The sequence below is a fragment of the Streptopelia decaocto genome (genome assembly GCF_964273445.1).
Source record: "Streptopelia decaocto genome assembly, chromosome: Z".
Lineage (NCBI taxonomy): Eukaryota > Metazoa > Chordata > Aves > Columbiformes > Columbidae > Streptopelia > Streptopelia decaocto.
In genome coordinates this window covers 73,144,367-73,166,334 of record NC_138657.1, presented here as the reverse complement: position 1 = coordinate 73,166,334, position 21,968 = coordinate 73,144,367, and the positions used below count along the sequence as shown (strand labels likewise).

At 47.9% G+C, this 21,968-nt stretch overlaps 1 protein-coding gene across 4 annotated transcripts in view; it reads right to left on the bottom strand.

The window, feature by feature from the left end:
- Positions 1-1,637: 1,637 nt before the first annotated feature.
- FAM219A (family with sequence similarity 219 member A) overlaps positions 1,638-21,968 on the bottom strand; it is a 102,653-nt gene continuing 82,322 nt past the window's right edge. For 2 of the 4 annotated variants that reach the window (XM_082074554.1, XM_082074556.1), the window contains exons 3-6: positions 16,453-16,555; positions 12,304-12,384; positions 11,909-11,963; positions 1,638-10,722 (exon numbers count right to left, since the gene is read on the bottom strand). In XM_082074554.1, the coding sequence (XP_081930680.1) occupies positions 10,564-10,722; positions 11,909-11,963; positions 12,304-12,384; positions 16,453-16,555 (398 nt within the window). In that variant the 3' untranslated portion in view covers positions 1,638-10,563. The remainder of the gene's footprint in view (positions 10,723-11,908; positions 11,964-12,303; positions 12,385-16,452; positions 16,556-21,968) is intronic. The other 2 variants (XM_082074555.1, XM_082074557.1) reach the window with 1 other exon arrangement.

Here is a 21,968-nt window from a genome sequence, read left to right as displayed (position 1 = left end):
GGGGCTTGCAGCCTACCCAGGAAACGGAATGGGTCTGGCGCTCCTGCTCTGTCAGACCAGGGTATTGCTTATGTTGTCAGTGATGTCACAGTGTGGGAGCAGAAGGAACTGGTGGCTTGCTGTCCATTCTACAGCTACACCCTGGTTGTAACTTAGGGCACAGCAATTGCTGCCTGCATCCCTCTATGGGATACACCCTCCTGGCTTTGTCCTGGCCCTGGGCTTCTTCCTCTCCTGACGGCAATTACTTTAACAATGGCAGGAAACAGTTTCAGCTGGTCCTAATCAAGATAATTCTATTTTGGGAGGCGCAGGAGCAGTGATTGTGGCTTTTCCAGCCCCTTGGAAACCCTGCAGCTACCCAGCTGTGTGCACACAGCATCGCATCAGCACAGCCACCAACCAGGGCAGAGCACCAGGCATCACTGTCCCAATCTGCCAGGGTGACCAGGGGAACTATCACCTGCTCTGTCTCCCCTTTTTAATTAAAACTCTGGATTTAAGTGACCCCGTGTGGCTTGTTTGTTCTTCTGCCCTGAGCGATGGGCTCTGCAGTCAGAGTGAGTGATCCTCACCCATCTCCGTGCAGCTGGGTTATGTCCAGGGGAGATTTGCAGGAACTGTGTGTGTTCTTCCCCGAGCTGAGGAGTCGAGCAGAAATCGCAGCCCCTGCAGAAACCCCGCTCTGGCCTGGCTTGTCACACAGTGCCAGCTCAGAGCTCTGCCCGGCTCCTGGTCCCAGACCCGCTGCTGCCGCGTGTTTGGGGATGGCTGGTGAAGACCCACGTCCATGGTGGCAGGGGGACTGCCAACGCACCCCCCTGAAGGGCTGCTGAGTACTGCTCTGTGTGCTCTGGGGGACAGTGTGGTTTGGCAGCCTGGGGCACCCAAACCCTTTCAGACAAATGTAATGAAATGAAGAAAAAAGCTGCCATTGATTCTCACACCCTGCTGGTCTCTGTTGAGCCAGGCTTAGGCTCTCCATCAGCCCTGTCCCTGAGAGGTGGGAGGGAAGGATGGACATGAGGGTGTCAGTGATGCTCCCCCTGACTCCCCTTAATTCCCAGTGGCCTCAGAGCACCCCATGGCACAGATGTGGGGAGCACCGCTCTGGCAGAGAGGTGGAGTCCAAACCTCACTTGGAGGGGATTCATCCTGTGCTGGGCTGGCTGTCAGAGTGAGACAGTGGCCCCCCCTCCCCATCACAGCTGTCTCCTGTCCCTGCAGCCTCTGGTGTTGGATTCTAAAATGAGTGCAAGGCTCTTGTGCCAATGGCTTCAAGGGGCAGACAGATCTGCAAGGCTGGAGAAAAGGTTATTTCACCCATTGGTGCTGTAGAGATGCAGCAGTTCTTTCTGCTTATGTTGCTGTCAGGAGGAAAGGCACAGCCGAGCTGCAGGGGCTGGGTCAAGCCTGTGCATCTTTCTACCGCCTTGGGGAGAAACCGTCCCAAATGCTGGTTGTCCTGTGCCACACAGCACAGCTCCACACCAGCTTCTGCTGGGCCCAGGTGGGATGGCACTGACCACGGGGTGGGGGCTGGTACCTCCAGCATCTGCAGGTGCTGGAGGCTCCAAAGAGGCGCTGCAGTTCGTACCCTCTCAACCCGGTTCGCTCCAATGAGAAAGGCCATCAGGGCTGGTTTTCATACGTATGCTTTTTAATATCATTAATTTTGTTACACTACACACAACCAGTAACAATGATAAATACTGCAATGGAAATGTTAAAAAAAAAATATTATACACGTTTCATGTTTGTTTGTTTTTTTTTCAAAAAAACGCACATTTATAAAATAAATTAATGCATAAAACTGATGGTAGAAAAAAGAAAACCCAAAACAAACCACGACACAACTGATCTGTTTAAGGCAATACTCTACGCAGACGGGAACAGAAGTACGACAGTGTGCTACATGTTCTGAATGGGAAAAGAAAGAAAAGAAAACCCATACGAGATGTAGACTGATGCTTTGGGAGTGAAAAAACTCCCCAAACCAGGTAATAAAACCAATGGCCAAGTTAAGTGCAGCATTAATACACTCTGCATGTCAAATGATTAGCAGGTTCCTAACATGGACTAAGGTCAAGCTACAACAAATTTATGTTCCTAATTAAAAGGTTATTCAGGTCAAACCCTACATTTAATTCTACTTTGCATTTGGCTGTTTCAGCTATGTTTCACTATATGCAAGGACAGCCAGAAACTCATCTCCTGCTCTTGAGATTAACGCAAAGGTCGGGAGGTCTCTCCTCCTGAAATAAATTTCCATTAAATACATCCAAAAAGGATCTCGCTTTTGGTGACTCCCAAATGCCTCCCGTCACCCCCTTCCCTGGGGTGTCAGGCACCGCATGGGGGAAGGAGACCTGGGAAGCATTTTCTTGGGTTGAGGTTTTTTCCAAGCTGAGGACATGAAATGGAAGGGCGGATTTGATCGGGACTCGGAGGAGTGCTGTTTCCCTGCCTGCCAGAAATGTCTATCTGGAGCCAGCTGAAAGCACTTTCCCAGATGGGGGAAACCCAGCCTGTATCCAGGCTCTGGGTACAGCCATGGCATTTGCTATTAAGGTCAGTAAAAAGCTCCTTACCTGCCCAGATAGCAAATTATCCCCAATTATTAATGCAGCCCAGAACTTGGCCACTGGAAGGTGGACAATTATCATAATGCCAAAAAATATCCCCCTCTCCCTCCGAAAATAAAAGGGACAGCAGCCACCTTCTGCCAGCTTCTCCCCGTGGATCCCCATCAGCTGCCACCTATGCAAGATCGGCAGCGCCACGTCTCACCAGCATTGACCCAGCACGTTCCCAGTAAGGTGCATGTCTGCAAGGTGCTGCCGGGGGCAAAGAAGCTTCTTGGGACATGGCTGGAGCCTCCTGTACTACCCTGCTAGAGTGCACGTGGAGGAAGCTATGGTACACAAGGAAAGAAACCCAAGCGGAACTACCAACAATGAAGACCTGTGATGGGCAACAACTGTCTGGATTACCTTGGGTTCAGGTGGGAGAGGGGATGATGAACTGGGCTGAGTCACTTTGGTGCAACTGCCTCTGATGCTCATCACCAGTGCATGGGGTGGGGGCGAGGAAAGACGATGGCTGCTTTGAGAAAAGAGGAGCGGCAGAAGGACTTGTGCAATATAACAAGGCTTGCGGTTCTAGGACTAACCACTGGACATGGATACCGAAGTTTACCTGTGACAACTAGCTATCCTATCATCACTGCTGCTTTTCCTGCTTCCTGGTCTGATTCTTCTTCAGTCTGAGGAGCCGTGGGTGTCAGATACGATGGTCAGCGCTGACTCTCCCGCCCCAGTCTCTGGACAGTGCTCAGGGTGATCAGCTACAGGATGTACAACGAGGTCTGGAAGCCGCACGTTAGGCACAACCAGCTCAGCATGCAAGTGGCACATGCTTTCAGACCCTTTAGAAAGCTATTAATGGTGGCTCACTTCCTTCTTATTAAAGTTCAATAGCCTTTGTGGAAGGAGCAAAAATGGTTAAAAATGTGCAAAAAAGGGGGGGGACCCTCTCCAACCTTCTGAATTTTCTCCCTTGCAAAGACTTCATCCTCTACAAGAACCTTTCTCCCTGCAGAACTACATCCCTACCAGTGTGTCTGACGGTGCCCTGCCCCAGCGCAGACATCCCACCAGCACCGCTACTGCAGGTCTCCAGCCCCCACTGGGAGCAATGGGCTGTCAGACCTGGGACCTGGTGCTTGGGTCCCAAGAGGGGAGCCCAGTAGGGTGAAGGTGGCCTAGGCTCGGCTTGCTGGCTCACACCAAGGTTTTACACCAGTCTGGTGAGCCCTCAGCCCCACAGCCTTCAGGTGGGGGAAGAGAAAACACAGCTGCTCTCTGGCTCACCTGCCACCATTGTTGCATCTGACGTTTGGCTTGGGTTTATCTCAGGACAGAAGGAGCTACAAGCTGAACTCAGCTGCTACTGCAGCTTTTCCATGCAAAGGAACTGGGCAAAGAAATCTGTGAGCTGGGAGTGGAGGGGAAAGTGCTAAAACTCAGAAGGGCTGTTGTGAAGGGAGCTTGTCCAAGTTTTCCAGCTCTCCTGATGTGTCTGTATTACATGTCCCAATAAATAAACTTTGTGTCTCCCAAGTCACACAGGCTCAAGGGAGGTGGGTAGCAAAAGGAGTCACAGCTTTTTTTTGGGGTGCAGAAGCAAGAAGGCAGTCTAGATGGAGAGTGAGGCTTCCCAGTGAGCTCACCTGGAGCAACTGGATGGGCAACGACAGGAGAAATGCTGCTCTGGGAGGGAAAACATCTCAGCAGCTAAGAGGACTTATCTCAGCATGGCCTTTCAGTGGCATTTTCTTTTCCTGGTCCCTACTGTGCTTGTTTCCAGTGACACGTCTGAGACGGTCACATTCTAATGAGGCTTCTTTTGTACCTTCCACTCACCAATGCAATCCCACCACCTCTATCACTATTTGTTACTATGGAAATGGCTCCACGGACCAGGCACAACCAGCAAGATGTGCTCCTTCCAGAAACAAATCCATCTTTTACTGGTGCAGCTTTTTACAGAAAGAGAAAGGCTTGGAGACACCACCAGTAGCAAGTGTGTCTGGGAAGCAATGGAAGAGCTGCTCGCCACAGGGGCCAGGGGAAGCTGCAACCCGTCCTGGCAGTGTCTGCGCTGCTCTGTGACATGGCCACGTGGGCCACGGTGCTCTGCTCCATGGGATCTCCACTAGTCCCCAGCCTTTGCTGCCCCAGCAAGCTGTCAGAGCAGTGCTCAGCCTGGCAGCATTTAGCTGCTGTGATCCTGGCACTGCCACCAGTGCCAAGGGAGGCAAAGGAGGGGATGTAGCTGTAATTTTCTGGTAGCAATGCAGCAGCTCAGCTGCATAATACAGAGAGTTAAAATAGGGACAGCAGCCTTTGGGAGAAACCCACATTAATCTTCTGTAGGTAATCCCAGGTCACAACCTCTACCTCTACACTAAATTGCTAGCCCTTCTGCTTCGGAGCTTGTGTGGCGGGCTTGACTGATGAGATGTGGTTCAAGGTTTGCAGCAATGCCTCTCACAGAAAAGCTTTGAAAGGAAGTGACATGGATGCAAGGCTCTCCTAGAGGTGAAGAACACATTAAGATGAAGAACTTCCCATGCCTTCTCCTTAGGTACAACCCAGTCCAGCAGGCTTGCCCCATGGCACTGCCCATCTGTGCAGATGTTTGAGATATGACAAGTAGAAATAGGAGGGTGATGTGAGAAGTCAGGTCTGAAGACTAGTAGAATTCAAAGCCAGGGTATATTCACGGTGGCACGTGCAGCCAGGTGACAAGGTCTACTTTATTCTAGGCAAGAGTGGCCATAATCTGTGTGCACTTGAATGGAGAATGGAAAAGCAAAGGAAGCGCCTAGGCAAAAGTGCCAGTTTATACCCTCAAATCATTAAGTGGATGCTAAGAATACATAACTGTCATGGGAATATCCCAAATGACCCCTTCAATGGTCTCTTCTTTCCCATCAGCACTCGCTGTTTCAGTTGCACTCCTAAATTCCTTAACTCTCTAGCAGGGGATGGTGCTGTTGGGCCACCAGATCTTCCTACACATTCCCTGCGGCAGTACGCAGATTGAGAAGCCAGCTGTGTGAGAGTCAGCTGCCAAATAACCGGGAAACATCCACACCAAACATTTTCCCCCAAAGTTGTTTAATCTCTCTACTAACCTCCATCCTGCAGCCTTCTGGCACATGCAGGCAACATCAGAAGCTGGTAAGCAGAGGAAAAGCAGAGTAGTACTTTGAAAATATGCATATAATCTCTATAGCATGCTTTTTGCAGCCTGCTTGCAGAGCTACCCTATCAACAGTGCCCACCACGCTGCTGGCAACATCTGTGCAGGGCAGTGGTAGCACCTTGGGAAAGCAGGTTTCTCCCCTGTGCTGCAGAAGGGAATGGGCATCGAGAGGGCATGTGACTTGGCTGGGGTTATATCAAATATGTACCACGTGTCAACAGCAGCAAGGGACGCCAGACCTCGTTTCTGTTCTCTAACAGCACAGCAGGCTCTCTGCAGTAGTAGCTGGCCGAGCTGCCAGCTCAGGGACACAGTGTCTCTGGTGTGAGCATCGGAAAGCGAGCTTTGCTCCCTGCTGGTATCAGCATTGCACTGGGACAGATTAACTCGGACAACTGGGATCTGCCCTAGGCCAAAACAGCACTTGGCAACCTTTCTAGTTCCTGCTTGTTTTCCTTTTTCTGCTGTTCCATCTGGTGCCCAGCTGGGTTCTTCCTTTCTTCAAAAGCATCTTCATGTTTCTCTTGAGTCATAGACAGGGCGCTGTACTTTTCAAGCCCCCTGCGTGCTGTTGTGTAGCTTCCAAACCAGCCTGAGGACAGCCTCTGCACGGAGGGGAAAGGATTCTGCTCAGGATTGCAGACCAATGTGTCAGCGAGCACACAGCTGAGCAGAGCAGGTGCCTCCTCTGGGAAAGGAGCTAGAGAGACAAACCAAGAGCAGCTGAGTCCATCCTGTCCATGGGGAAGCGACCTGAAGTCCCTTTTGAAGTCCATGCAGCAGGCTTGGCCACCTCCTTTTGCAGTGGCAAGGTATGTGCAGGTAAGACAGCCAGAACACCATAACAGACCCAACAGCCAAATGTACATGTTGGGGGTAAACACGCAGCAACGTCAGATATGATCCAGCAGTTCTTCCAAGGGTTGGCTTAAAGATATATCCAGTAAGACATCAAATGAGCTTTCAGGATGGTTGACTGGACATCAGCCTTCTTTCAGCCAAAGCTTGTTGTTATATAACCACCAGAAAAGCTGACTAGACGATGCTATCTAAAGACCTTTCTCAACACTAGGAGGATGCTCCTCCTCACACAGACATCTGGAAATGGGAAGTCTGCAGACTGGAGAGACAGAGTTGAGTGCTGAGACCCTGGAGTTCAAAGCCAGCTCACATTAAAGGGTGAAATTAACATGTGATAAAAGGAAAGGGCTTGCTTAAACTCAGGTGATTTGGTGACTAAAATTACATAAAATCCTAACAAAAACCCAGTCTGACTTTAGGAGGCATCAAATGCAAATTCCATTGTGGAGGCACCAGCAACAATATACTTAAATCCTGTTTGCATGATAATTCAGGTGGATAGTGATGCAGCCATTCATACTCCATGGTGCTCTTCCTCTTGGCATCCTGTACAATTTTGAACTGAAAATGGGGCCTGAGAAGACCATCTGGTTTGGTGCAAAGACTGGAGGAACACTTTACTTTCTTGCATGCAATGTGCATTTAGGAGAGTGCCCAGCAGCTCTGCAGATGTAAGGGATTTATAATGCTGCAACAGAGAGTCAGGATCTGTTCCCTTTGCTTTTGCCTTCTCCAGGACGTGGTGGCAGAAACTGGTCAAAGGAGAGCAGCACCAGAATGGTCACGTATCTATACATCTTCCCGGGAAGTCACCACAGCGTAACCTCCAACAAGGGCATAAGGAAAACCTGGCTGAAGCAAAGGCCAGACAGGGAGAGCCAGCCCAGTCTGTGGTTCATACATATCGATGGGCTGTCCACCATATTCCATAATGAGCCAACAAACATGCCCCATGGTCATCACCTGTTTAAGGGGCTGCAGTTCAGAAGGGTTAAGTGTTAACGTTTCTACGATAGCCACATGTGAATTGCCTTAATCCATTCAGCCTTCCTGATAATGACCCTACACAAGTAACTACTTTCCCCCACCCTTTCTACTTTATCCCCCTAATAAAATATATGAACACAAAGCATAGAGAGGAGAAGCCAAAAAATTGCCATTTTATGGTCCTGTACTGTCATGCCAAAGGAGCTATTTGTGCAACCAGCGCCTTCTGTGCGCAGGAAAAACACTTGGATTGTGCTTCGGTCCGTATTTGGAGGAAGCACTGAGTGTAACATTTAAATTAATCTCCCTCCCTCTTCAGAGGCTGTGCAAGAAGCAGATGCACATCGCACAATGCAAAGGGCTGAGGGCAGTTGCAGGGTTGAGGAATGCCTCAACGTGGCAGGCAAAAAACAGCAACGAGGGCAATAAAAGGACTTGGTCAGGGTGCCATGGGACAGTGGTTGTTGGGCAAGGTCTGTTGTTCAGAAGGAGGTGTTAACCCTGAGAGATTAAGAGTCAGCAAGCCTCATTCCGTCTTAGACCGAACATGCCGGCAGCATCATGGGGACGTGTGGGACCTCCATGGCTGACCATGTAACCAGAAGCCTTGTTGCTCTAGCAGGCACAATGAGACACTCCGAGCTCCTGAGCAAGGGCTGTGGGAAAGGCTGAGCGTGTGCAGCCTGGCTGGAAGGCACAGAGGCTGAGGATAAACGTGATGAAGACACTGCATGGTACCAATGCTGAACAAATTCTAGAAGAGTAAAGATTTAAAGAGATTTGCTCATGTCCTATAGGATTTGGTGTGACCATGGTGTTTCTGTCAGGTTTTGACTACAATCCCCATTAAAAAAAAGGATCCTTAAGGAATGTTTTTTTCTCTTTTATCTTTTCTCTCTACACAGCATTGTTAGCATCCTTCCTCCACCTCCAGCCAACTTGCTAACCTCAACCTGAGATAGCGCTGGAGAGAAAAGCAGGCACATGAAAGAAGAAGCAAAGAATTGGAGACCTGGTGCTTTGTGCTTCTTTAGGAACATTTTGGACATATTTCCCCTTAGCACTACCAGGTGGTGAGAAAGGGAGAGGAATTGAGTTAAGGAACACTCTTCCTAGAGGAGCTGGCAAGTTAACCAGAACAGCTTCATGAGCAGGCAGGGATGCTCAGCAAGCAGCACCGCTCAGTCCTGTTTCTCTGGCCTGGAGCCATGGTGGCAGCACCCTGTTTTAGGGAGGGGGGCAAACACAGCTTTAACAGTTGCCCACACCAGCCAGTGAGTAATAAAGCCCAGGAATCTTGTGTGCTTGCTCTTTTGCTCATGTTGTGGATGGTATCAAGCAGTTCAAAACTGCACAGAGTGAAACCCCAAGATGTTAAACAAATCATCTCCCAGTCACGAAGTGGACATCTTAAAGACTTATCTCACCTCATGATGATTTCAAGTGGGGGATCAGTCTGTTGGGGTGAAGCTCAGGCTCTGTTTTGTGACTCAGGAATTCTGAGGGGAAGCTCAGAATTTCCCTTGTGTTCTCCCTTCCTAAGCTATAAAGCAAGTGATTGCACAAGGCAGGCGGTCCTTCTTGGCAGGGCAGGGAAACACAGTACTGCCTGTGGCAAAAGATTTCAAGAAAAATGCAAGCCCGTGACCTGAATCCTGCGTATACAGAAGCCAGCAGTGTAAGACTGGCCAGGGAGAGGCCATGTTTCCTAATTCCAGAAAAGATTCTGCGTTGAAAAGAATCTTCTGGTGAACTGGAAATTCAGTCCAGCAACCTAATGTAACACCAAGTTTCCTGACTATTCCAGCATGAAACAGACACAATTGCTCCTGACATGGGACAGCTCTAACACAGACCAAGCCTGGCTCACAAGTGGGCAGAGATGGGATGAACAGTAGTTTCCTCTCATGATGTTTTCATTTTAGCTGAAGCTGTTTATGATCCTGCTGTTGCTGAAATCTCCCCTAAAGTCTGACACCACCACACAGATGCCTTGAGGATTAACAAATCTCTCCCACAGGCACCAAGAGATACAGTGTCAAGAGAATATCAACAGTCAAGCACTGTGAAAACATGCTCTCTTCAACTAGCTTTTCCAGCACTGGCCTTCAGACTGCACAGCTGTAGTCCTGTCTTGTGCAGGATTCGTTTTTTTCTTAGTTGAACAAAGTCTGAGGTTGTTGGAAGGAGATGCGTCTCACAGGAATAAAGTACAGGCTGAAGTCAATATACGTGACTGGACTGAACTCGGAATATGGTACTCTCAGTAAAGGACTGAATCCCTGGAGAGCATAGATAGATTGCAGATCAAATCTGATGTGTTTGGTGATAACTTAATGTGGAGCTAAGGGTGGATTGCATTGGATACGTGACATGACAGCTCTAGCTAGTACTGACTCACAGTGAAATGCCACCTGTCTGTCCTCTTTGCAAGTGAATGAATTGTGGCTAGTCCTGGCTAACCTTGCCAAAAGAAAGGATGCCCTGCTCCATTCCCATTCCTGTGCCCCAGTTACAGTATCATTTTGGTTACGCAAATGAAACAGGTTTAGTGAATAAATTAAGAACTGACCTCCTCTCACTGGTAAAACCCCCTGACACCTCAGACTCACGCCTGGTCTTGCAGATGGATTGGTTTTGGTGGAACAGGCACCTTAAAAAACATCCCCAGTGCCTACACAAACCAAGGAGGTATCTCTGTACCTCTCTGCAATTCGCTCTCCAGACCAGACAGTTCTGCCAGGCACTGCCTGGCACTTAGAGCAACTTCTCTTTTGCTTAACCATAGTTTAAAATAACTTATCAACCAATCATAAAATGAATTTTTTGGTTTCTCCTGGCTCCATGAACACAAAGAGGTGCACGTCCTACCATAGGAGGAAGCAATGGCTGTTAAGTTTTACAGTTATAGTGGAAAGCACTGATCACAGCCTGCCGGCCTCACTACTGGATGTGACAGGCGGTGGAGGAGGTGGCTTGGCAACACATGCAGGTAGGGTTGACTGATTTAGGGGGGATTAGGTCAAGGTCCTCATCATCTGGGATCTCATCTAACCGGTACCCATCCTTGAGCAGCTGGATGTTCAAGTCTTGGTTGATCTGCTACAGACAAAGAGACAAACAGTCAAACACATGACACTTCTTCCTTTTGACGGTCAGAAGATGAAGGAGATCCCTTATTCTGGAATACATTTGCCCATCACTAGCAGTTGCCCCACCAATGAAAGGGTCCCAGTTTTTGACCACAGGTGAGGGTTGCCTTCTGTTGTTCCAGTTTCTTTGAGAAAAAGAATATCTAGAGTGAGATATTCCAGAGTAACAAGTTGATACACTCTTTTCTTCTGGAATAACCTTTCCATGAAGATAAGCCCTCATTTAAAGTAATGTAATAATAATGATAATAAACCACGGGCAGCTGGGCAGTCCCTCCTCTCAGTCTGGGGCACATCATAGCGGTTGAAAGGTGGTAAAGCCTCTTGTTTTTTTGTAATCTCAGATTCAAGTGCTATCTAACTAGATCTGGGTGAACAACACTTCATCACAGCCCAGAGACGGCCCAGATAGCTTGATCTGGTCCCTGCTCTTGGCCATTTCTCTGTATTTCGCTCAGGAAAGGGATACAAGGAGAAAGAGTTCCCAGCAGCTTGTGTGTAGAACAGCTGCTCAGCACCCTGGATGTAAAATCAGATCCCACAGAAGCAGTTGCCAGAGGCTGAGCAACTAATTCAGGAGAGAGCTTGGGAATATATTCAGAAACAATTAACAAGCCTGAGCTTCCTGCCTTTTCTCTTTGAAAGGGCAAGAATTCATATCTGCAGGTCCTCCCTGGAATTTCTGCCTGCTCCAAGTAAACACGCACTGGGTAACCCTGACCCTGTTAAGAACTGGAAAACACAGGACACCCTCAGGCCCTTTATTTGTGTCCTTGGCAAGCATACGGTTGCTGAGCTGGTGTGACAGACAAGTGGATGCTTTGGCACCTCATGGGCTAACATTGAAGGACTGAGCAGAGCTAGGAAAATTTTGAGTGAAGGCAGCTGTGAAAACAGCCGACGGGCAGATCTGTGTCTGTGCCACGGCAAGTGTGGGGACGGAGACAACTGGATCACCGGGCAAGAAAGAAACATGACTCGGTTTCTGCCATGGCCCTTTTCAGGCTCACAGCGTCTACAGCACTAGTAAATTCCTTGTACAGCCCTTTTTGGCAGCACAAGGCCAGTCTAAGCTGTTTCTGGCCATTCTACTATTAGCACTTGTGGGAGGGATAGCAGGAACGAGTATAACTCACCTCAGCTGATGAGTATCCCGAGGAAGAATATCTGGACATATCAAAGTCATCATCACTGCAGGGAAGGACAAGACACAGCAAAGAAGGAAATGGTTAGAGGGACCTGTATTCCCTGGTTAGCCCTATCTTTCTCATGCCATGAAGCTGTACTTTAGGCACAGAGAAGTTACATCAAGGGAGTCTGGAGAGCAACTTTCATCTGTGACCCTCAGACCTTTTCATCCAAGCGCTCTTTTCTCACATCTCTTCCTACTTGTTTACACACACAAAGCAGTCACGGCATATGCTGAAGGACACGTCAAGGAGGAGTGTGAGTGTTCTGAGTCAGCTCAGTGCTGCACTCCGGCATGAAAACTTCACTTGCACTGCAACGTATATCTTATAATTTTGCATACCTGTCCGTATCCAGGGCTACCAGTGGCTTCTCGTCTGGACTCTGGTCTAATGACGAATAGCCCTTATTGGGAACGACGAGCCTGAAATAATCAAATGTTGTCAGTTAACCACACAGTAAAGCTCAGTACCACACACAGTCTAGGGCAAAGCAATACAGTAGTTAGACTTTCTTCCTTTCAAGTCCTCCCTTTTCGGTGAAGACATTTAAATAGGTGCAATTCAGAGGAGGCAGGCTGTGTCTCTGGGTAGCTTACAGCAGTTTCACAGGGATCATTGGACATGCCCTGGAAACACGCTCCTCCCTGGAAGAAAAAACAGTTGGGACACCCCATGCTTCATTCTGGTGAACCTTTTTGGCTAGCACTGCTTGTCACATCAGATGGTCACTTTTGTCTTGCCTTTTTTCCCTGGCCGTGAGTACATGACACTGGAAATCGGTAAACAGGAGAAGGCAGCTAGGGGAAGGCAGAGGCTCGGTGCTCCTACTATTCTACTATTGGAAATCAGGTCCTTATGTGGTCCTTCTGCTTGAGTCCCTACCCAGACCGTCTTCCCCCAACTCAACGCTTTTGAAGTCTCAGTCCTAAATTTAGTAATATGAGACATATGAGCTGGTGGATGCAGCATAAGAGCCCAGTCAGACTAGCACTTTTAAAATTCCATTATTTTATAATGACTTTCACTTCATCAGAAGTGTTACAAAGGCTGATGATGACTTTGCACCTTTAATTGCCTGACAGAGTTTGTGAAATGCAATACAGGCTTCAGAGCTTCTAGGATAAAGGAAAATGCGTTAATACAATGGTAGTTCACAACAGCGTTCTTTAATCCACAAAACTGCACAAAGACTTTGGTTCATATTTAAAATAAGATCAACCAAATGAAGCAAATGGAATAAGGTTTTATGTTCAGCAGGTGGGAACCATGAGAGTGATGAAAATCTCCTCGTTCAGTGGGTTAACTCAGGTTTTCTCCCAAATGAAGAACTTGTCTTTAACAACACACGATGCACAATGAACCTTCACTAGGAGTTTGGGAAATATAAAACTAAATATGATAATCCTTCTCATCCGTGCTCAAACTGTTCTCTATCTACCTGAGATGTTTTTCTGCTTCTGCTCAGAAAATTTCATGAAGCCATTACAATTTTAGCAAGACAAAGGCCTGCCAGGCACTGAAGATGGACAGGCTCAGGGAGAGTAAAATGTACCAAATATTATCACAAAGCAGATATACAGGTTCATGACTAGTTGTATTTTCTTACTGTGTCCACTGAAACGCGAGATTAAAGAAATTAATTTAAAAACTGATGCAGAATTTCCAACCTGCTGCACCAGGAGACTGGACAAAATTGGATCCACTTGCAAAATTGCGTAGCCCTTCTCATAGCGCTGGGACAGTCCTTCTGCTTCTAAAACATGTAGGAAGGAAGCTGAGAAGTGAAGATGCCTGGAGCTGAAGCTGTGACCTGGCAGCAGCAGCTGGCCCATACAGATGTTAGAAGCACTGACTTCCACGCTCGCTCTCCAGTTTTCAAGTCACTGTTCCATATATACTCACTGAAGGTTGTTACTATATCATGAGTGAACAAAGCACTGTCAGGGGACCTAGGAGAAGAACCCTGTGTGGTGCTGTTTACTAAGTCTCTCATTCTAACTGTCCTTATTTTTGTTTGTCACTGTCTTTGGAACAAAGCCGGGCAGCAGTCATATCTGCATTCATCCACAGCTGTCCTAGTACGAGCTTCTTGTCTTGGTGTTTTTGCCCACATAACATGAAATATGTTATGACACGAATCCGAGTTTAGGCTGTCCTCAGAGTGGACTGCAACATCTGGCTGTGCTCAAGTGGTGCAGACGGTGTTGTGGGCTCTGCTTGTGCTCACAGCAAGTCTGCCAGCATCACCCCAACCTTACTCACATTTTATTTGCTCTGAGAGAGACTGAGCACGTTATGGATCCAAGGTCCTTTCACCTCTAACGCTGGCTGTGCCCCTGCCTGCCCCAGGAGAAGACAGAGTGGTGAATGCAACCTGGTACTAGAGGCTGGATGTCAGAAATTTGTTCAGATAATACAGAAGAACAGGAAGCCTTGGGGAAGGAGTGGGAGGTGGAGTAGAGACTAGGACAAGCAATGTAGCTTTCTGGAATAGAAGCAAAATATATCGGATGAGAACAGCAGAACTGTTAAAAAGGGGGAAATGGCTTTAGCTTATTCTCCTTCTAGGGAAACCAGAGCAAGCCAAGAGTTTAGACTTAAACCATAACCCGGACGTTCTGCAGCATATCTCACTGGAGTATCTCCCATTATACTGCAACCCTTATATCATGAAAAGAAGCTGCCTGAACAAGCTTCTGGCATTTCTGTCTTCCTGCGGTTCCCCTGTCTGTAGCAAGACATACCAGACCATTCTGAGGTATTACCAGGGCTGTGCTCGTGGTGTAGCCTGGTTCTCAGAATGCCAAGGGAGCTGGAGGATGAAGGGACTTGGGCCAGCAACACCCTGTGCCAGGCACCTCCCAGCCATATGGGAACAACAGAGCTTGGCTACATCTGCTACTAAAGCAAAGGCTGCAAACCTCTGTTTTGCAGATCCCAAGGGATGCTTCCAAAAACTGTGTGAAAAGTAACTCAGAAAAGCAAGTCTGCTGACAGCAGGCTTTGCTTGGTTGTGAAGGGGTGTGTGTGCCCTCTAAGCGGTGCTTGGGTGTCATAAATGGAATAAAACTGAGCTGGCTGTTTAAAAGCTTTTGTCAATAGGTGTCACTGCTCTGCTCTTCCGTGTTCAAATCACTCTTCTTGCCATTGGCAGTTCAGAAACAACCACCTCATTGAGCAGAAGTCACTAATTTTACAGGTAGGCACATGTACTTACCTCATCTCTCCCCTACCATCTTCCTCTGCTAATTTCAGTGTTTCTATATCTCTCATGCAGCAACTCTGCTACCACTCCCCTTGGGAAGCTAGCATGCAGCCTACTGCCAAAAGAAGCCAAGTCTTTCTAGCTTGTGTTTGGAATACAAGGAGGAACAGTGGGCAGATCACCCAGCTGAGAGCATTTGATGAAATTCCTGCTGCCACAAAGGGCTTGACTCCTTTATATGGTCTCAGCAACCAAACACAGGGCAGGGAGCAATGCAGCGTTTTCTACCAACATCACAGGGTCTCACAAATAAAAATTGAATAAGTCCTGGCATGAGTTGTGACTACTATTTTGGTTTTTGGGAATTAATGTGAACAAGGAACCTCATCTGTAGGATGTGTTGCATACAGAGGCTCTGACTAGCAGCTCCTGTTCTGCTTAATTTATGGTAATCCATGCAACTTTCTCACTCATCAGTAAACACCCAGCATTTACGCTGATTCTCCTGTCATTCAAGTTAGGTCATCCACTAAAAACTGCCACCTTTCTAGTACATGCAAAGTGTGCAACCCCGTGGGCTCAGGGGGGTTCCTGCCTCCTGAATGCAGGTAAATAATACACTGGTATGCTGAACCTTGCATGGAAAAAAAAGAAATACCCTAAAAGAAAATATTCAGCTAGCAATGTCTTTGTTTACAGTGGTTTCTAGCACCATCTGATACTGTCATACAGAGATGTGCCAAATCAGCCCAAGCAAAGAATGACCATGCTGTTCGAAGTGTGGAGGAGGTGTAAAGCAAAGCACACAGAGATGGATTATTTACAAGCCCTCATTAAGTCAATCAGTACAGGGAAGGGGTCATCATCAAAAATGAGCAGGGGAACGACTGAGATAAAAGCAGCCAAGGCAGAACTAAGCTCTAAACCAGTTTCTGTTACATGAAACATCTCGTACCTCTCCCACTGGCAGGATTACATGTTACATGAGGCTACCCGTAATCTGCAAGGCAGCCATATCAAACACCTGATTTAAACCAGGCTGGGCTGCCTCTGCCTCCTGCAGGCCACATTGCCACGGGTCCTGGGCTCAGCTGTCCCTGCATCTCCCCAAGGAACGGGATGTGACACAGCAGAGTGTTTGGGCCTGCCAGCCCCAAGAAGGGCATCACTGCTCTCGCAGAGTGTTTGGCAGTAGGCGAATGGCAATGAACATCATCCTTGTCCAGCTTAAGGCCATTGGAGATTGAAGCTTAGAGCACAGCTGAGTGCTTTTCCAGTCCTTTACCTTGTTCGTGCCATCACGTTGTTCTTCTTGGGCTGCTGATTAACTGGGCTTCCCATGTTGCCGTTCTTCAGGGAGCCCTTCCGAGCCAGCTCCCTCTGCTTCTCTGCATATGGGATACAAAGGGGAAAAGCAAAATCAGAGCAACAGCCTGTCAGGACACCACACAGCTACAGAAACACAGATACAGCAGTGGCAAACAGCATAGCAGAACTAATAGCAAAGGACATGAGCTCTTCATTTCACAGAATCACAGAATGGTTGGGGTTGGAAGGGACCTCTGGAGATCATCCAGTCCAACCCACCTGCTAAAGCAGGTTCACCAAAGCAGATCACACAGGAAGGTGTCCAGGTGGGTTTGAATGTCTCCAGAGAAGGAGACTCCACAGCCTCTCTGGGCTGTGCCAGAGGGCTCTGGCACCCTCAAAGTGAAAAAATTTCTCCTCATAGTCAGATGGAACCTCCTGTGCTTCAGTCTGTGCCCATTGCCCATCATCCTGTTGTTGAGCACAACCGAAAAGGGTCTGGTCCCATCCTCTTGACATGCACCCTTGAGATATTGATCAGCATTGATAAGATCCCCTCTCAGCTTCTCTTCTCCAGGCTGTGCAAAGGCCAGATGAGCTGCGTCCCACTGCCTACAAGATCACCAGGGGCTAAAACTAACGTACCTTGCCTCACAGCAGCTTGTTGACAATGCCACACTAAGATGGTCACAGAGTCTCTGGACAGAAACCCAGCTGGGGCAAAGAAGGGGCAGAGACATTATCTCTTATCTGCACCTGGCTGCTGCATGGACCCTAGGACTCTGCTGGGCAAGGGGGTCTGTCCTTCTGCCTTTTCTCCTCCTACTGACGCTGCAGCTGAGAAGACCAATGGGGCTAGAAAAGTGTTTGGATCAAAGCAGCATCATAATTTAGTGTTAGTCCAGCCTAGCTTGAGACCAGGCATGAGTTATTACTGTTTCCCTAGATGACAACGCACCAGACTAACAGCCTACAGCAGAAACTGTCTCTCCTCCTGGAAACCTGTGATGTCCCCCACGTGTCTTTCTCTTTTATCTCACATCAATTCTTGGGAGCTTGCTTTCTTTATTAAAAAAAAAAAAAATAAAGTGAAACATTTTGCAGCTGTATTTTTAAACAGCACATTGTTTGCTTAGATTTTCAGAGCATGTTCTATTCACTGCTGGAATCAACTTTACAATGTGGACAGCACATCAAGCTTTCTTCATGTATTCAGTGCAAGAGAGGATTTAAATTAGCTCATCATTTAGGAGGGACTATTTATCTTAATAACTTCTCACCACAAGACCTTAACTAGAATTCAAGTACAAAATCTAAGCCTTCTGCAGGTATGCAATGTCTTTGCTGTATCAATACACACCTGCCTCCAGCAGGGACTGGAGCCCATGTGTGATGATTATCGTATAAACTGATACTCAGCTTTCTGATTCAAATGCCTTCCTTGTTTGTTTTGGGAAATCATTTGGGTTGGCTTCCCAAGCAGCTGCAAAAGTTGAGCTAACTGCCCCAGTCTCATTGTGCAATGCCAGGCAAGGTTTGCAGGGAAAAGCTGAGTATGAGGCCAGTAAGGAAGGAAAGGGTCTAGTTAAAAACGTTCTCCAGAGTGTGAGAAAATGTTGGGAACTATTTTTCTGCCATGCTTGAATAACACGGATTTACCAGGTGGCTGGCTGGGGAACATGAATAGTGAATTTGTTTTGCTTCTGCTTCCCGTACAGTGTGAAATGTGCTGGTATAATTTTTTTCCCCTTGCAGATTTTATTCCCCTTGGAGAGAAAAGTACCTTTTCCTACTTGTGGTGGGAAGGCGGTGTGCCTACCAGGGCACGCACAGTGAGGCGAATCTGTCCTTTCCACACAGGTAAGAGCAGGTGGACACATCACAGAATCACAGAATGTCAGGGATTGGAAGGGACCTCGAAAGCTCATCCAGTCCAATCCCCTCACTGGAGCAGGAACACCCAGATGAGGTTACACAGGAAGGTGTCCAGGCAGGTCTTGAATGTCTGCAGAGGAGACTCCACAACCTCCCTGGGCAGCCTGTTCCAGTGTCCGTCACCCTCACTGAGAAGAAGTTTCTTCTTGTTTAATGTAAGTGGAACCTCCTGTGTTCCAGTTTGTACCCATTACCCCTTGTCCTATCACTGGCTATCACCGAGAAGAGCCTGGATCCATCCTCCTGACACTCACCCTTAATATATCTGTAAACATTAATGAGGTCACCCCTCAGTCTCCTCTTTTCCAAGTTAAAGAGCCCCAGCTCCCTCAGCCTTTCCTCATAAGGGAGATGCTCCACTCCCTTCATCATCTTCGTTGCCCTACGCTGGACCCTCTCCAGCAGTTCCCTGTCCTTCTGGAACTGAGGGGCCACAACTGGACACAATATTCCAGATGTGCTCTCACCAAGACAGAGTAGAGGGGAAGGAGAACCTCTCTGACCTACTAACCACCCCCCTTCTAATCCACCCCACGTACCATTGGCCTTCCTGGCCACAAGGGCCCAGTGCTGGCTCCTGCTGTCCACCAGGACCCCCAGGTCCCTTTCCCCTACACTGCTCTCTAATAGGTCATTCCCCAACTTATACTGGAATCTGGGTTTGTTCCTGCCCAGATGTAAGACTCTACACTTGCCCTTGTTATATTTCATTAAATTTTTCCCTGCCCAACTCTGCAGCCTGTCCAGGCCTGGCTTTTTTGAGGGGCAAATAAGCAGCAGAGATGCCTAGAGATCATAATTATGAGAGTGGCTGAGGAACCCACAGAGAAGAGAACATACTCACCATGCCCAGCTCTGCTCCTGCTGACAGCAGAGGTGAATAAATGCTCATTGAACTTGGCAGGAAAGGGATAGGATTAATAATTCTCCCTGGCATGAGCAACAATGAGACTGATAAAGGATCCAAGTCAAAACCTTAAATCACAGTAGTTTCTCAGGACCGAAACTTGCATTGGTTGTTTGTCTCTAGAACAAAAGGCTGGTATTTTGCAGGCCACCTGAATTTTGCTATTCAGGCACAGTGGGGTTTTATGGAGGCAAATGTTTACAACCCTAAATACAAACCAACTTCCGCCCGTCTACACCAGAAGCTCCAGTGCTGACCACAAACCCACAGGGCTGACACAAGCTGCCAATGCTTTAAGAGGCTGTATAATTCACAAAAGGCACCTGACTCAAACAAAGTTACACGTCTCATTTTATCTCAAGACAGCTAAGGTCTGCCTGAGCCTTTTAAATGGACCACAGCTCCCTGCTTGCCATTGATTTCTCAGTACAAGCACTAAATGCTCCTCTCCAGCTCAGGTAACTCGCTCAGCTGATTAATCTGGCCCCTCGCCAAGTGTCTTTTTCCTCCAGTACGTCTCTCCATGACTATTTTTATGCTATTACTGAATACTATTGCAATGTGTGGGTCTGAATGATACAAGATCTTTGATTTAATCCCTTCTTTCACTTATTTAGTGGCTTGGAGGGAACCTTCCCAAAGCAATGCAAGTGCGGTAGGAACACACATCCTGGCATCCCCAGGCACATTTCTTAAGCATGAACTCACAGTTCTTCCACCTCTTAGACGCTATGAGACCCTGGTGGCCAAAACACAATGGCTAGCAGGGAGAATGGGAAGTCCACCCCGTCCCAGTGTGTTAGGACAAGCTTCTGGAAGGTGGTGGAGATGTGTATAAGTTACATTAGTCTTTGAGGCACGGAAATGCACTATGTGAGCTTTACAAGTATGAACTACTGCTACTACCACCATCATCCAAAGGAGCTGTTTGGGTGCCTATCTTCTGAAGTAATCCTGGGTTATAAATTCCAGCCTCACACACCAACCATCAGGTCTACCAGAATGGAGGAAGGAGGTTTTCACTGTACATTTTCTGCTCAGTGCTTCCTCATGGCACAGCAGGTCGATTTTGTGAATCCCATTTCTAGGTAGTGAGCTCTTTTCCAGGCTTCCAGCTCTCTTGGTTTTGTCCCCCAGATGTTTCTCTGAAGGCCACAGCCCCAAACTCTAAGTAGCTACGCTCTTCTAGAAATGTGACTGACTTAGGCACTTCTGAAGATTTTACTTTTAGTGTCCAACGTTTTAACAAAATCCTGCAATTTCACAAATTAAAGCTGTTCTCATAGAAGTTGCAACCAAACACATAAACCAGCACAGTAAAAAGATGGTGAGAGAAGGAACAATCTAGCCTCAATAAGTAAATGGCATTTTTCTTTAAAGTCTGCCCCATATTGGCTGATGGTGAGCATGAATCCCCAAACCACAACCCTCCACTGACCCAACTGTGCTAACCTTTCAGAGAAACCTGAGAACTATGTACCCAGGCAGTTCTCAGGGAATGAAAAATTAAGATGCTCTTTCCTTCTGAGTCATTCAGACTCTTCAATATGTTAGTCAAGTATTGCCCATTGGACTTAGATGAGATCTGTGTTTCGACATGTCTCACCTGGCCTCAAGGCCACAGCTTGGCTTCACAGAATGTCAGGGATTGGAAGGGACCTCGAAATCTCATCCAGTCCAATCCCCCCATGGAGCAGGAACACCCAGACGAGGTTACACAGGAAGATGTCCAGGCGGGTTTGAATGTCTGCAGAGAAGGAGACTCCACAACCCCCCTGGGCAGCCTGTTCCAGTGTCTGTCACCATCACCATGAAGAAGTTTCTTCTCAAATTTAAGTGGAACCTCCTGTGTTCCAGTTTGTACCCAGTTGCTCCTCATCCTATCATTGGTTGTCACCGGAAAGAGCCTGGCTCCGTCCTCGTGGCACTCACCCTTTACATATTTATAAACATTAATAAGGTCACCCCTCAGTCTCCTCTTCTCCAAGTTAAAGAGCCCCAGCTCCCTCAGCATTTCCTCATGAGGGAGATGCTCCACTCCCTTCATCATCTTTGTTGCCCTACGCTGGACTCTCTCCAGCAGTTCCCTGTCCTTCTGGAACTGAGGGGCCACAACTGGACACAATATTCCAGGTGTGGTCTCACCAGGGCAGCGTAGAGGGAAAGGAGAACCTCTCTGACCTACTAACCACCCCCATTCTAATCCACCCCAGGTACCATTGGCCTTCCTGGCCACAAGGGCCCAGTGCTGGCTCATGGTCATCCTGCTGTCCACCAGGACCCCCAGGTCCCTTTCCCCTACCCTGCTCTCTAATATGTAATTTCCCAACCTATACTGGAACCTGGGGTTGTTCCTGCCCAGATGTAAGACTCTACACTTGCCCTTGTTATATTTCAGTAAGTTTTTCCCTGCCCAACTCTCCGGCCTGTCCAGGTCTCTGGATGGCAGCACAGCAGCACATAGGCCTGGCTTGTCCTCAGCACCTGGCAGCTTCTGTTGCTGGCTATGAAAAGGCTCCCAGAACTCCCTGTGCTGCCTGCAGTGTTCCAGCATGTGCAATGAACTTGCAGGAAGGCAATGCAGCTTGGTGGAAAATCGATGCTGGCCCTATAAAACTGTCTAATTCTGGGCAATTCTTGGGTACCAGAAG